Source organism: Oratosquilla oratoria, chromosome 24 (assembly GCF_046742065.1).
Source record: "Oratosquilla oratoria isolate Oo_2021 chromosome 24, ASM4674206v1, whole genome shotgun sequence".
In the NCBI taxonomy this organism is placed as follows: Eukaryota; Metazoa; Arthropoda; class Malacostraca; order Stomatopoda; family Squillidae; genus Oratosquilla; species Oratosquilla oratoria.
The window spans coordinates 38,814,488-38,831,237 of record NC_134800.1 but is presented as its reverse complement, the minus strand read 5'-3'; the positions used below and the strand labels follow the sequence as shown (position 1 = coordinate 38,831,237).

Genomic DNA, 16,750 nt, shown 5'->3' with positions numbered 1-16,750 from the left:
GATCTTCCTGCAGAATCTCGGCATCTTTTCTTGACCTAGGCTACCTATTTGAGTGTCATCCACAAACTTACTAACATTACTATTAATCCCATTGTCCAAGTCATTTTTATACATAAACAATAAGGGACCCAAAACTGAGCCCTGGGGAACTACTAGAAACACTCCCCCATTCGGATTTTACAGGTATACCTCACCCAATGTCATTAATTGGTTCCACAGGTTGTGACTTATGTCAGACAGCAACTTAACCTCTTCAATATGATGATGTCTACGTAAGCGTCTCGAGGTGTGAGTGGATATATGAGGATGTCAACATCGGCGTCTTGATTATATTTATTTTGTAGTTGTAGATGAGTGACCCTCTAGTTCTGTGTACTGGTTTGATCACATTTTCTTTGTTTATTGTTACTCGAGTGAAAGAGAATGAGTAATACAGCAGTGACTTTATATTTTATGATATGAGTGGTGTGATGCACTGTACATTATGCATTTGATGCAGCACACAAGAATTCGACTTGTATTGAAGAGGTTAAGTTGAAATAACCACTTTATAAACAACACATAAACACTCCCCATTGTGGATGGAGCTGGTGGGAGCTGCTTCACACTCACACACACCTTGACTCACATGTCAGAAGAGCAAACCTCATACAAAGGCACGGGTATATTTTTCTCTTACTTTACTAAGGCACTTTACATTGCACAGTTAGCAATGGCACAGAGTACAGAGCACAAGCAGATTTGACCACAAGTCGCCTGGTGTGCACATCTGAATCCTGATGCTTGCACAAACACACACTCTCAAGCTGAGCTCTCACGCATACCAAAACACATATCAGCTGACACAGCACCCACGAGACCACTTAGATTTAGCAAAAGAATTATGCAAATACACATACATTTGTAAAAAGTATTCTGAATAAAATAATTCGAAACGAGTAAAAACCAATTTTAAAATTACCTGATGCATGACAATGTTGCTTGCTGGAGATGGTGTAGGATGGTGTTACATCATAGAATTTGATGGCTGAGGATTGTCAGGAGACAAGTCATCAGCAGACAAATTATGTAAATTATGGTGTAGGATGATGTTACATCATAGACTTTGATGGCTGAGGATTGTCAGGAGACAAGTCATCAGCAGACAAATTATGTTGTATATGGATTCATATCAGGAACTTATCAAGAGTGCCTTGAATTCTTCTGCTCATCTTCTCTTCAAAGATAAGTTTATAAGGAGCAAAAACTTAGTTACAAGTCCCCATAACTTTTGAAAAGTGTTGAGCATTTGGATCCAACTCTTCAAATAAAGTGAAATACTTACCCATGTGTGCAAATGCCTCTTGCATTTTCTTGGTGGTAAAGTGATGAGGCTTGGGGACTGGTTCTTGTTCTTCTTTATGTTGTTGTTCATGAAGTTCCATAAACTTTTTGTTTGTCAGGTACTCCTTATCTTTCTCAAATAGGCCTATGAAATCTTCCTCATTCAAATCCATCTGCAGCTCATTGCTCAACGTCACCAAAGATTTGTTGGTAGCCTTGTCACAGCCCTTGAAGCCCTGCACAAATTGTGGGCATAGCTGTTTCCATACGCCATTCATAGCCATGCTCTGAATCTCATTCTATGCAGCTGATATGTTTATTACTGCTTTGTAGGTGGCATATCCTTTCCAGAAGTCATGGACTGTGATAGACTCATTCAGATCAGTTGCTGCAGTAGCTTGATGTAGTGTATGCTTCATGTAGTAGTGCTTGAAGATTGCAATTATCCCTAGGTCCATTGGTTGCAACAGAGATGTAGTTTTTAGAGGGGGAGGTAGGGGTGAAGATCTCCAATGATTTGTGGGTGTCCTGGAGCATTATCTAAGAGAAGAAGAATCTTAAAAGGAATCTTTTTCTTCTTGCAATATTTTTCAGCTTCAGGAACAAAATGATGTAAAAACCAATCTTAAAAAATAACTACTGTCATTCATGCCTTTGAATTAGCAGCCCAAATAACTGGTGGAGATGCCATGACTATGTTCTTTAGTGTGCGAGGTTTCTGTGCATGATGAACAAGCAGTGGTTTTAGCTTATACTGTATCTTCAAAAGTGACTTAACTCAAAATGATGCAAGACAAGGTACACCTGTACACCATTTATGGTGACCCACTGCTTTCTGTCACTGATCCAAACTGTAATCCATTCAAACTTTCCTCCTATGCCATGGGCTTTGACTTAATTCAGTAGTCTGGTGGGGCATCTTGTCGATCACTTTGCTAAAATCAGAATAAATAACAGAGTAACTTGTTATTTGATGCCTTGTATACATTAGTGTAAAAAGATACAAGATTAGTCACACCTGACTTACTCTTGGAGAACCCATGCTGTGAGTTATGGAGGATGGAGGGGGAATTATTGTGTCCACTAACCCTTGTAAATGTTGAGTCAGATGTGCAAGGACGTAGGCATGTTCATAAGGTCAAGAGCCCATCTTTTTGTGCCTACTCATCAAACAGCCTTAGGTTTATCTGTTTTTCCTTTTAAGCTGCTTCATGTATCAACCCCTGAGGCCACATTTTGTGAATGTGGAACTTGTTCAACACCTTTGTGGCCAGGAGACATCTGGGTCATCTTCATCAGATTCTTTGTCCTCTTACAAATGTACAAACAGCAGACCAAAGAGGAAATGAAATACAAGAACAACTCAGCTTGAACATGACATATTAGTATGCTCACCCTTCTTCCAAACACAAACATGGTAAACAGATCATATCCCAATAAAGATTACCATAGAAGTAGAAAGAAAAATAAAACCTAAATGAATAATACAAGAAGAAGTTCATCAATATACCAGTCTATCCCAACAGGCATCTTCCGCCTTTTAACCCCTTCAATACGAGTTGAATTCTTGCACACAGCATTGGCTGCCTTATGTATGATGATTTGATGATGCATCACAATACATTATGAAATATAAAGTTACAGCGGACAATTTATAGTTTCACCCAACCATAGATTTTGATATGTGGCTTATGTGTTTCTGGTGAGAAATGCTGTGATATGAACGATGGTGTACATAATTTCCATCGCAAATGTGTACTTTTGAAGTAATTAAGTATTGAAGTTATGCACTTATGCCTTCATCTCCCAAACGATCTGGGGGGACGTGTGGGAAATCGGGGTTTTGGGGTGGGGAAGACTAATAAGTGGAGTAATGTACGTTGCAAAACAGGTATAAAATGAAAAAAAAAAAAAAAAAATCACATTTTAGGGCCGGAGTCTAGCCATCTTTGTTTTTACCAACGAATCGAAAAATGTCTCACTAGATCTGTTACACTTAGCGAAGTCCACTCCAGCCGTGCAAGACTTCCTAGCCGTAAACTAACGTTACCTCCGTTAGGTTAGTTTGGTTTAGTTTAGTTTAGTTTACAGTTACCAAGTCTTGCGCGAGCTGCTGCCCTAAATCTAGCGCTTCTACTCACAAATACTTACAATCGTTAGTCAACAAACATGGTGCCGTGCGCGGTACCCGCCGATATGGGATATTTTTGTTTTTTATGGGTTTCTTTAGTCTTCTTCATTTTACACCTGTTTGGCAATGCGCATTACTCCATTTATTAGTCTCCCCCACCCAAAAACCCCGATTTCCCACACGTCCCCCCAGATTGTTCGGGAGATGTAGGCATAAGTGCATAACTTCAATACTTAATTACTTCAAAAGTACGCATTTGCAACGGAAATGATGTACACCATCGTTCATATCACAACATTTCTCACCAGAAACACATAAGCCACATATCAAATTCTATGGTTGGGTGAAACTATAAATTGACCGTTACAGCTGTATTACCAGTTCTCTTTCACCCTAAATGTTAATATCCACAGAAAACACTATCAAGCCTATTCACAGAATATGGGGGTCACTCAGCTACAACTACAAAATAAATATAATCAAGACACTTAATGCAAGCATCCTTGTATATACACTTGCTCCTTGTCACACTGATGTTGGCGTCATTGTATGGAAGGGGTATGGAGGCAACCAGAGTATACACCCACCCCTACCCATCCCACTCCCATTTCACCCATTTTCCTATTAGCTCCTTATACATACATATACCAAAGGCTTTTTCCCCCTTACAAGGGAGGTAGCCAAAAAACAAAGGCATAAACCACTCCCATCCATTCCATCCCCAATATACTCCAGTCCCCCTTCACCCTCTTCCCCCCCCCCCCTCTTATCTTGGCCTCCTGGATGATGGGTCATCCCTACATCTTGTCCACTGCCCTAGGTCAGAAGCAACCCCCCTTTGTATTTGCTAGAATACACAGAGGAAATAGAAAAGAATTTGGAGAACATTGTTACAGACCATTTTCAATCCATTGACAGTTGTGGAAAAAACAGTAATGACCATTCAAGAGGCCAACAAAAGATATATACTTGAGGCTACATGAAAAAATACAATCCTGTCTTCACATTGGAGATAACCATCCTATAAAAAATTAATTAAACACTTTAACCAGAACAAGGAAAACTACTACTAGAACTAAAAAAAAACATAAAACTAATATACAACAAGAAAAAGTGGTGAAAAATACAAATACAAGAAAAAAAGGGAAAATGACAAATATTTGGAATTACGAAAATCATCAAAAACTGAAAAATCAACCCAACCATACCCCATGAATCAGTTGGAGCAACCTAAGGAAAAATACTATCACTAAAACAGCAATGTAATATCAAACATCCAAAACAAATTTCAACCCCACAGCTCCAGGAAATAGGAAAATAACAAAACATACAATAAATCAGACACAGCTGCCATTCCCTCTACTTCAACAAAGATGTGGATGGGGGGGGGGAATCCAGAAGACCCAGATAAAATCTCAAACAAAACGTATGCCCAAATGCAGTAAAGACCTTGATTGGTACTCTCAATCACTCAGTTATACAATAAAATTCCAACAACGAAGCAAACCACCCAACATCCTATAGACTAATCTCATTACTATCCACCTTATAAAGTTGATGGAAAGATTGATAGCAGAAAGAAACAACTAAATTGCTTACCTTCCCAGAACAACATGGATTCAAGGGGGGTCACCCCACCAGAACAGTTCTCACAAATAATAAGTGTGAGATTTAACAAGGAACCACACAAGAACAGAGAAGGGAAAGAGGTGATCTACTGAATATATTTAGAATCATGAAAGGAATGGAAATCCTTGACAGGAATGATTTACTAAAAAATGACAATGGAAAAACAAGAGGTCATGAAAAGAAACTCAAAAAGGATAACTATAGAAGAGATCAGAAAAAGAATAGCTTCCCACACAGAATGTTGGATATATGGAATAACTTAGATAAAGAGACAGTGTGTGCAAATACTATTCAAGATTTTAAGAAAAAACTTGATGCTGAGAGATACAAAGACGGCTCACTACGAGCATAGCTCCCTTCCCTTGTAATACAACTAGGTAAATACACACACACACAAAGAAAAGGAGACTTGTTTCTATAGAATCATGAGAGGTATGGAAGTCCTTGATAGAGAAGACTTACTAAAGTGGGATACGAGAAATACAAGGGGGACATGGAAGGAAGCTCAAAAAGGACAGTTATAGAAGAGACCTGAAAAAGAACAGGTTTCCCCAGAGAGTGGTGGCTGTATGAAACAAACTGGACAAAATGATAGTGTGTGCAAAAATCATACACAGATTTAAGAACAATTTAGACACTGCGAGATACAGAGACAGGACACCACAAACATAGCTCCCCTTCCCGTAAGATACAATTAGGTAAATACACACACACACACTCATGTACATCATGGTAGTAATAGACATGAACAAAGCATTTGATTGAATTGCTAGACATACATACATACATATACCAAGGATTTTTCCCCCTTACAAGGGAGGTAGCCAAAAAGGAAAAGGCATAAAAATATTCCCACCCATTTCATCCCTGAATACACTCCACACCCCTCCACCCTCCCTCTCATCTTAGCACTTCCTGGATGACGGGTCATCCCTGCACCTTGTCCACTGCCCTGGGTCAGAAGCAGTGTCGCAAGACACAGCACATCCACAGCAAGGCTGCTTCATTAAATCGGCGACCCCAGCCCCTCTCCATCCCCCCATGCATAAAGGAGAAGACGGGGAGAAATCCCTTCGGGCTGCATCAAAATTTGCTCACACATACTACCTCACCCCCCATCCCCCCGCCCATTCCACCTCATACATCACAACATCATCCATATACAACCATTCTCCATTCACCCCTGTCTTGTGTCCTCTCCCGTCCTTCCTCAACAGACATTCCCCTCTTCCCCAAAGCCCCCTTCACCCCATCCATCCACCTCATCCTAGGACGTCCCTTCATGTTCACTCCCTCCACATCTGCCTTCCATACCTCTTTTACTAGTCTTTCTTCACTCATTCTTTCCATGTGTCCAAACCATCCTAATTGCTAGACACATGCTATAAAAAAATAATTGAAATGGACATCCACAATAGCAATAAAAGAAATTGCCAACTTCTTAGCTGGCAGACTGTGAAGAGTGACTCAAAATAACCATATTTCTAGGACTAAAAGATTACACTGGAGTTCCCCAGGAGCAAGGCTGCCATGTTCAATGTTCAACCTCTTCACAACTTGCCTCTCAACATCAGATCCAGAACACACCAAAGTGTTCACCTATGCGGAGCTGATAATAATACCCCTCATAAATCATCAGTGGGTTAGAGCATCACTACTTGCGATGGAGTCAAGATCATAGTGGTTCAAACCCTGCCACGAGTGAGTTGGATCAAGGGCATGGTTTATTAAATTTCATGTTACAAGCAAAGGGCTGTGCCTGACCCTGCTATGCAGGGGCTCAGCCCTTTGGGCAATCTCGCTTAGCTCGTGGCCAATCAGTTGTCTTCATTGCAGAGATGTCACCACTCTGCCAATCAGTTGTCCCTGTTGCTGTGATGTCACCACTCTCAGCCAATCAGGGGCCAAAGAGGACATGCCCCCTTGAGGGATTTCCAGCTTCAGGTCATATAGATTGATATCAACAGGAATTCTTTTATTAGTACATAGACAAAGTCCTCTGTAAGGGGAACTGTCCTAGCCTCCTGATAGGGGTGTAGTGTCGAATGGATCTACATTGGTTTGAGGTGTTTGAGAGGAATTTTGGGTTCATTATTCTGTTGCCTTTGTCACTGGTGTTTCCACCAGAGCCAGTGATGAAGATGGTGGCAATTGCCAACAGTATAATACACTTTATAATTATATACATATTCCATATGTCTCCTTATGAATTATGACATTATGGAACTGAGTATGGACACTTTATTTTAGCTCTATATACATATTTATTTACAAGAACTGATGAATTACATTAACTGTTATCATATGGTAATATTGTGGTTGAATCTGCAGGTTTAAGACGCAGGTGTCTCGGTGGTTGAACTGTCAGGACAAGCCAAGTTGACCAAGAGTCACATCACACAATAGGTTGTCTGTTGAAGGCTTGCTACAACTAATAGGATCTGACATCGAGTAGCTAATATATGCACACTAGCATAAAATGAATAATTCATACCCAAGTGCTTACAAAACCATACAGGCATTTCTTGCAACAGGAGGGGAGTTTGTGACATTAACCCCAATCATTATCAACATTACTCACTCCAGATAACCATGAATCAAAGAAACATCTAGTAGTAAGATTGAATGCCTAGACCTTTCCATAGGAAAAGAACCCAAAAATTCTGGGCCCCACTTTTGATACATGACTGCTCACATATGAAAGATGTGACAGTGAAAATCAGGAAGAAAATAAGCAAACTAAAATTGATTGCAAGCATGGCCTTTAGACAGCAGAAGAATACTAATCACAGTCTACAAACAGTTCTTTAGAACTATTTGAGTGTGCTTCCACAACATGGTTCCCAACAACTAGCAAAACAAACACTTTACAAAATATTCAGTAGAACACTTGCACTCAGAAACCAAAATCCTCCCTATATAATATTGCATGGGAATTATAGATATACAGTTCTATGTGACAGTCCTTAGCCATACTCACCCATCTCAATATATTACACAAGCACAACTATCTGAAAAAAAACACCAGCTACATACTACTCCTACATCTACAACTAGTCACCTGCACCAGACAACACATATATGCAAAAGCATTCACACTCAGATCACAAAACAAACAAAGACTGTCTGTCAAATTCCCCTACTTCATGAAATCCTTCCAGATATTAACCCCACAGAAAAATGCCCTCCCAAGAGAGGCAAGAACCACATTAACACAACTATGTTGAGGTCACCATCGAGCACTAAAACAATATCATCACTAAACAGGCCTAGCCACAGAAACAAATATCATCAGATGCAACCATTACACAAAGGACAATTGACTCCTCATAATTTACAGCTCCACTCTAGCCATACTCAGACAACAAAACAATATTTCTCCCAGTGACTCATGGGCCAGTCCAGGGGCTGTACCCTGTTACCTGGGAACCATAAGTCTTCTGCAAACCAGGGCCAATGGATTGATTGATTGGTTAAGTTGTTCCACAAGTTAATTCATCAGTACAGAAAACTGTTTCTTGATATCCTTCATATACTTTCTCTCGCTCTCCTTGCTCTCCTTCTCTCTCTCTCCCTCTCTCTCCCTCTCTCTCTCATTTTTTTGCATGACCTCATGATGCTCTTCTGTCCTAAGCCAAGAGATCTCTGTTAATTTTGTTCTCTCCTTTTATTGACTTGAACACTGCAAGCATGTTGCCCCTTCTTTTAGTGAAGGCAATTCTATTATTTCTAAACTTTCATCATATGGTTTGTCTGCTATGCTCCTTTTAGTGTTTGTCTTTGTAATTTCTAATTGTTGACTATTTATGCACTCTTAGTTCTTGACAAGCTTTAAGACTTGTTGGATCAGAATTGTAAAGAAAAACACTTTTTGGAGTAATTATTAGATGCATTCATATTGAATTCAGAGTAGAGTAGCAATTATTCTTGATAGACCCAGCAACTTGCATGTGGTGGTTCTGTGGGACAGATGTTTGAGAAACTCATCTTCCTGTCACCTGTCTTCAAAACCTCATAAACACACTCGCCTCCACCTATAGGTGCAATCCCTAGGAGCTGGCAATCTATCGCTTGACAGAGCCCAAGATCTCTATCAACTTCCACTATTTTTCCTCCACTCTTTCACATGAGGAGAGTTGACAACTGGCGGTTGCTCCCCCTTCTCCTCGTACTAGCTGGTGATGTAGAAACAGATCCACTCTGACAACACAGACAACAGTCCAACGTCTCTTCCCGGAGAGATCTCTGGGAAGGCCTGAGGACCTTTGCTGACTACTGTGGGGCTGAAGGCTTCTGGTCAGTGAAATTCAAGGCAACAATCGTCAATATTATTGTTCTTGTTATTAATGATATTTGACATGGGTGTGATAGAGGATTGATGTAATTTTTCTGTTGTAAGAATGTGTTGCAGCTTTTGTAATTTTGATATTGGATTTAACCTTTTTTTTTTTTTTCTGGAATTAGGTGAGAAGGTACTGTGTTTCCATGGCCCCCTGATATATGAGGCCAAGTGTCTACGATTGCAGCAGAAAGAGAAGCAAGTCAAGTATTTAATTCATTATGCAGGTTGGAATAAAAAGTAAGTTGGCCTTTACCATATAGTCAATGCTATCTACAGCTCTATATTTGACATGGTTTTCCCTCCCCCCTCCTCTCTCTCCCCCTCTTCTCTCTCTCTCTCTCTCTTTCTCTCTCTCTTTCTCTCTCTCTTTCTCTCTCTCTCACTCTCACTCTCTCCCCTCACTCACTTTCCCTCTCTCTCTTCCCTCTCTCTTTCTCTCTCTCCTCCCCCCTCCTTCCATCCCTTCATCCCTTGCTCTCTCTTCCCCCTACTTTTATTAGAATCTATTTTGTCAACAGGAAATTAAATAATTTGGACTGAAATCACACTGAGCCCAAGTAATTCCCTCCATTACATCTTGTAATATGACCATTATGTTTGTTGTCAGTCAAATTTGACAGACATACATACATATATACAGTATATATTTTGCAGTATTTCACAAATGATGCATGAATATAATTTGCAGAAAAAAACACTGGTAAATATGAAACGTAGTCTGAACGTTTTCGTCTATTTAATGTGAGGGACCAGAATCATGCAATTGACTGGAAAAATGCCAGCAAAATAACCTCCTGTAATTCCATTACTGAAAGGAACATCATTGAATCAAGCCACATAAAACAAACTTTTGATCAAAATATCAATCTAAGCTTAGGTATGTACAGGCTTGATAATTTCATTTCAAAGAAAATTGTTGGATGTAATCCTGCCCAGACATTTGGTCCATCTGTGACCTGAGGACTGAGGGTAATTTTCTCAGGCTTGCATGGTTCATCTTTCCATTTTCCTTACCATATTTTCACTTCTGTAGTATATATACTGTCTCTGTATCTCCCTTATTGTATTCCCTTGATGATGTCTTAAATAGACGAAAATGTTTGGACTACATTTTTGATTTACCAGTGGTTTTTCTGCACATATATATATTCTTTTCTTTCCTTTTTTGTAGGCTGTGTTTTCATGGTTTTGTATGCTGAGCTTGCCTGTTTCTATATTTTGCTCTTCTGTGGATCAAACCTGGCCCCTCTTGTTAGTTTGTTTTAGTGGTTACTAATAGGACCCTTTTTATTCACATTCTTTACTTTCTGGATCCCATGCAATTGTAAGATAATTCTCATGCAGAGGAAGGTGGTCTCAGCCCTCCATATGTGAGATGTAGATTAGATAACAGAACATTGTGTTGAGTGATAATTTGACTGAAAGTTGTTTACTTCCAGTTGGGATGAGTGGGTACCTGAGAGTCGTGTCCTCAAACTGAATGATGCAAACATACAAAGACAGAAAGACTTGCAGAAAGCACATGAAGCATCACTGTGAGTTCTTTTGTGATTTTACTTTGTGTACATATTCCCTTTTTTTTGTGTGTGTATGTGTATGTGAGGAGAAAGAAGTAATTTTTTCTCTTGGTTCACTTCAGAAGAAACAAAAAATCAAAGAAAGTACTGGAGAAGAAAAAGCTTGGCAAGGAAGGAGGCAACACTGGTAGTGGTGGGGGTGGTGGAGGTAGTGGTGGTGGTGGTGATGACAGTAGATCCTCCACTCCCAGCACAGATCGGTCTTCAGGTGGTAAAAGATCTGCCCCCACTACCCCAGTTTCTACACCAACCTCTACCAAAGCAGAAGAACCCGAGAATAAACGGAAACGAAACAAGATTGAAAGTACTGTAGAAACTGTAAGTGTTGATATGCTTCCTTTGAATGATGATCTCTATAGTGTCACGTGTATAGATTGCTTGATAGTTTAGTTCCTTCTGCAAGATTGAGCTAATATTTTGTGTCAACTCCTTTGTTACTAAAGGAGTCAATTGTCCCAGGTCTTTTGCAGGAAACCCATTAATCCCCGGTAACTGGCACTGGCCACCAGATAGGCCCCAAGGTCACACAGGGAAGAAATATTGTGTTGTGTAGGGATAGTGTCGGACAATGTTGGATGAGGTGGTCAGTGTCCTGTATGCAGGCATATGAAATTTCTGTGTTTCCATGAAATTTTGCATATTTACAAATGCTTTCTTCTGTCTTTTTAAGGCACATATGGAAAAGACAGAATTAGAAATTACTGTCCCTAAACAGTATGCACTAAATTGTACTATTTGAAGTTAAAGAATGCAAAAATTCTCAACAGTGGGAGGGGGGGGGGACACCCTCCTTCCTCCTACCCCCACCCCACACTTGATTGCTTCACTCCCTTGCCTATCTCTCTCTCTCTCTCTCTCTCTCTCTCTCTCTCTCTCTCTCTCTCTCTCTCTCTCTCTCTCTCTCTCTCTCTCTCTCTCTCTCTCTCTCCCTCTCTCTTCCACCTCTTTCTCTCTCCCTCTCTCTTCCACCTCCCTCTTCTCCCACCTCCCTCTCTCTCCTCCCTCTCTCTCTCCCTCTCTCCTCTCTCTCTCTCCCTCTCTCTCTCTCTCTCTCTCCCCCTCTCTCTCCCTCCCTCTCCCTCCCTCCCTCCCCTCTCTCCCTCCCTCCTCTCTCTCTCCTCTCTCTCTCTCTCTCTCTCTCTCTCTCTCTCTCTCTCTCTCTCTCTCTCTCCTCTCTCTCTCTCTTTCCTCTCTCTCTCCCCTCTCTCTGTCTCTCTCTCCTCCCCTTTCTCTCTCTCTCACCCCTCTCTCCCTCCCTCTCACCCCTCTCTCCCTCTCTCTCCCTCTCTCCCTCCCTCTCTCTCTCTCTCTCTCTCTCTCTCTCTCTCTCTCTCTCTCTCCCCCCTCTCTCTCTCTCTCTCTCTCTCTCTCTCTCTCTCTCTCTCTCTCTCTCCCCCCTGTCTCTCTCCCTCCCACTCTCTCACTTTCTCTCACTTTCTCTATCTCTATCTCTCTTTGACCCCACTTACATGCCTGTGTATGTGATGGTTCTATCTAGGTCAGTTTGATTTTGTGGTCAAGCCTTTTCTGTGTTTATATTATTTTAGAGTGGGATGGTGTCCAGAATGCAATTATGGTAGTGTGGTTTTTGCTTCTCTTGGTAGGAATTTTTTTAGGGGTTGATGTGGGGGTGGGGGATTGGTGAAATAATGAGTATGGTGGTCTTATGAAGAGGTTGTTTTGTGGTTTGGGTTTGAATATGTTTTTCTGTGGTTGTATTATATGGTACAGGTGGGAGGTTGTACATGTTTGAGTAGTAGTAGTAGTAGTAGAAGAAGTGCTTTTTATAACATTCAGTTGGTTGTACTTATGTGATGTAATGAAATGGGTATGGTTAATGTGTACCTAGTGTTTTCATATGATATCTCACAGGGAGGATTTTGGTTTTTGACTGCAGCTGTCCTATTGGGGTTGCTTTTAGTGCAATCTGTCATTATTCTCAAGTCTTGATTTTGTTTAATTTATAATGTATGTTTTGGAGATTGTTGGGAACTACATTGTAGGAGCATAATGAATGTAGTTCTTATGGATTGTTCATAGACAAAGTAAAAAGGATGTTGTTTGCAAAAGGAATGTATTTTGTAAGAAAGAATGTGAGTGGATGAAAGATTGTTATGGCTTGAAGGGATGATCTTACCTGTTTTGTAAATTTTATGATCAGATGAGGCTGTAGTTGTCATTGGATGAAGTGGTGGAGCAAACTGGCTATGGTTGTTGGGCCCTGCTGTGGAGGCACTGTCTTGATGCATTTCCTTTGACCAGAATAGAGACATGGATGACCCTTTATCCATGATATGTTGTTGTTGTAAAGTCATTGAACGCCTAATACTTCAACTTGTCACACCACATATTCCCCTTGCTGACTCACAACACGGTTTTAGGCCACTACACTCCACAAACACTCTTCTGATAAAGCTCACACAAAGAATTTTAGATGGCATCAATTCAGATAGGCCCCACCACAGAACACTTCTTATAACATTAGACATTAGTAAAGCTTTTGATGCTATCCCCCGCCACAACCTAACAAATAAAATATATAACACAGACATGCACAATAACACCAAAAGATGGCTGGCCAATTATCTGGCAGGTAGGAATGCTTACGTGTCATATAATGGCCAATCATCGCACATCAGAAACATTAAGAATGGAGTACCACAGGGCTCAGTTCTATCCCCCACACTCTTTAATCTATACATGCATGACTTACCCACACCAGACACCTCAGAAATACAAATCTCTTCCTACGCAGACGACATAACAATCACATGCACACATCGTAACACAGACAAAGCTGCAGAAATAATCCAGCCATACCTTGATACACTCAACACATGGTTCATCACAAACAGACTCAAAATAGCTCCAACCAAATCTACAGCAACACTTCTCACCAACTGGACAAAAGAACACAAATACATACCTCATCTCTACATCAACAACACTCTAATACCACACACAAACACACCGAAAATTCTTGGTGTAACATACGATACATCCATGTCTTTCAAACAACACATCACAAACATAGAAAACAAATGCACACCTAGACTTAACGCACTTAAGTCAATCACTGGAACAACATTTGGACAAAACAAAGAAACTAATATAACAATATACAAACAATGCATACGCTCAGTGATGAATTATGCGAGTCCTGCATGGGCTCCTAATCTCAGTGAGACACACCACAACACCCTTCAAATCATACAAAACAAAGCCCTAAAAACAATTACAGGCTGCACAAATACAACACCTACAGACCATTTACACCATGAAACAAAAGTCCTCAAAGTCAAGGACCACCTCGACATGAGAGGCACACAAACACTTGCCGCAGCCACCACAAACACATCACACCTGCTACACTACATACCAGAACACCCACACACATCAAGAAACATTAAAACAACACCCAAAGACCTTTATCACACACAGATACTCTCTTCTCTTCCTCCACAACCACCAAATACCAGCCTCCGGAAACATATTCATAATCATATCACTCACCGCTCCATTAACACATTGAAAGGCAACACACTGCTGCATGCCAGACCCCCTGATATCCACCCTTCTGAATCCTCTCTCCCACGAAAGGACAGAGTCCACTTGGCCAGACTGCGGTGCGGCCACCACCCAGCACTTCTAAGCTACCAGAAGAGGCTGGATGACCGCATTGTGAACAGCTGCCCAGGATGTAACACTTCACCCCATACCATATAACACATAATGGAAGACTGCATTATACTCAATCATGCACGCAAACAACACAACATACACTCTATAAAGGATTTGTGGAAAAACCCAGTTTCGGCTGTGGCTTTCCTTGGGGAGATGGGACTGCTCGGACAGACAGTCTAGGGAACGACAACAACAAAATCCATGATATGTTAAAATGGATGGTGTAATAAATGTGTTTTTATGTTTTTGGGAGGGTGCGTATGTACACATGGGAGAGGGTGCTGGATTGGTGGCAGATAGAGCATTAATGGACTATATAGTGGTGACCAGGAGTATGGTAGGAAGAGTTAAGGATGTACATGTTTTAAGAGGAGAGAGTGGGGGAATATCAGATCATTTTCTGGTTGAAGGTAAATTGAGAGTGGAGAATAAGTAGAGGAAGAGGAAAAGGGCAGAAGGTAGGGAGGTACTTAGAGTGAACTGCTTAAATGAGAAAGAAAAGGAAGAGGAGTATAAGAAGTTGAGAGAGGAATGGGAGGGAGTGAAGGATAGAGTAGAGCTAGGAGTGGAGGAGGAATGGGGATGGTTCAAGGAGGGAGTCATAAGGTGTGCAAAGATGGTGTGTGGAACAAGGAGGGTGGGAGGAAATAGAAGGAAGGGTAGTGAGTGGTGGGATGAGGAAGCAAAGAAGGGTGTAGAAGAGAAGAAGCAGGCTTTCATAGATTGGCTACAAATTAGGACGAGGGAATCATATGAGGGGTACAAAGTAAAGAGAAGGGAAGTTAAGCATAAAATAAAGGAAGCAAAGAGGAGAGCACATCTGAAATGGGGTAAGAGTATGACAGAAAATTTTGAAAGTAATAAAAAGATGTTTTGGAAAGAAATTAAGGGTGGCGTAGCACTTCCACTTATAACGAGACATTCAGATTTATGATAGAAGGCTGATTTTTCTACCACAAATTGTGCATGTCACAGTGATAAATCACCCCAAGTTTCACTTTTACATACACAATTGTTGCTGTAATAAATTTCGATATTCATGAAAAAGTGAAAATTTTCCTATTTTCAAATGAACAAAAGTCCATAACTATACTGAACTAAAAGCTCCATTTTTGTGTACAAACTCTGCATAGTATGGGATGAAATATGACAAAGTTACAAGTCTACCTTGTAATTTGTGTAAATTTAATTTTTTGTTTTTGTTTACGGCAATATTTTATGAATTTTTTTTCCTGGTAAAAATTCAGGACCCTCATTTAGAATAATCAGATACTGATAAATTTGTGTCATTTTGTGGCAAAAACACTATGAATGAAACATGGAAGTTTTCAGAAAGATTGATGAACTCTGGAGGAAGTTTTGTCATTTTTTAGTATAAAAATTACTGTTTTCAGAAATCATCTGCTGAACTTGGTACAAGGATTGAATTACCTCCAGAGGCATATGGGTGTCAATAAAATGGTGATGTATGGTGCCAATATATTACACCAGGCTTACTCTGTGTAACTGCTGAGCCAGAGTAAAAGAACTGGCTCATTGTGTGTGCCAGAGTCCAAAGAACTGCATACAGTGTTATGATAGGCCATTACCGGTTGAGCCAACCTCACCGCTGGGACCTCCAAAACATTGCGTCATCAAGTGGGGTTTTCTAATTACCAGCGATGGGCCTCTTCTCCACTCTCTGCAGTGTTTCTGGTCATAAAGCATGATGGTACAGGCCTTTTAGAATGCACCAGGTACATAATGTTGCTATCTGTCTGCTTCAGGCAATTGCATCTGAAAACAGAAGGTCGAAACAGTTCCCTCTTTCTGTCCATTCTCTGGAGGACAGGCCTCATAGTACTTGCTGTGGATGGTACAGTGATGTCAACACTGTCAGCAAGCTGTGGTGTGGTAGGCGTGGATTTTAAACATGGCGTGCGTAGCAGATCAGCTGGCTGGGGTGACTCACTTCTATCAACGCTTGTGGTTGCCGGCTTATTCTTTGCCCTTTATTGGCCTTTGCCATATCTCCTCTTCTAAGTTCCAGCAACTCCTGTCTTCTTAGTACCTTCTTGGATGATT

The 16,750-nt window shown here is 40.7% G+C and overlaps 2 protein-coding genes across 3 annotated transcripts in view; one reads left to right on the top strand and one right to left on the bottom strand.

Moving 5' to 3' along the window:
- MRG15 (mortality factor 4-like) overlaps window positions 1-16,750 on the top strand; it is a 74,838-nt gene that overhangs the window by 21,361 nt on the left and 36,727 nt on the right. Inside the window, exons 2-4 of one of the 2 annotated variants that reach the window (XM_076207942.1) lie at window positions 9,548-9,662; window positions 10,865-10,960; window positions 11,068-11,320. In XM_076207942.1, the coding sequence (XP_076064057.1) occupies window positions 9,548-9,662; window positions 10,865-10,960; window positions 11,068-11,320 (464 nt within the window). Of the gene's footprint in view, window positions 1-9,547; window positions 9,663-10,864; window positions 10,961-11,064; window positions 11,321-16,750 lie in introns of both variants that reach the window. The other variant, XM_076207941.1, reaches the window with a different exon arrangement.
- LOC143038570 (uncharacterized) overlaps window positions 1-16,750 on the bottom strand; it is a 50,558-nt gene that overhangs the window by 7,806 nt on the left and 26,002 nt on the right. The gene's annotated exons all lie outside the window — the stretch shown is intronic.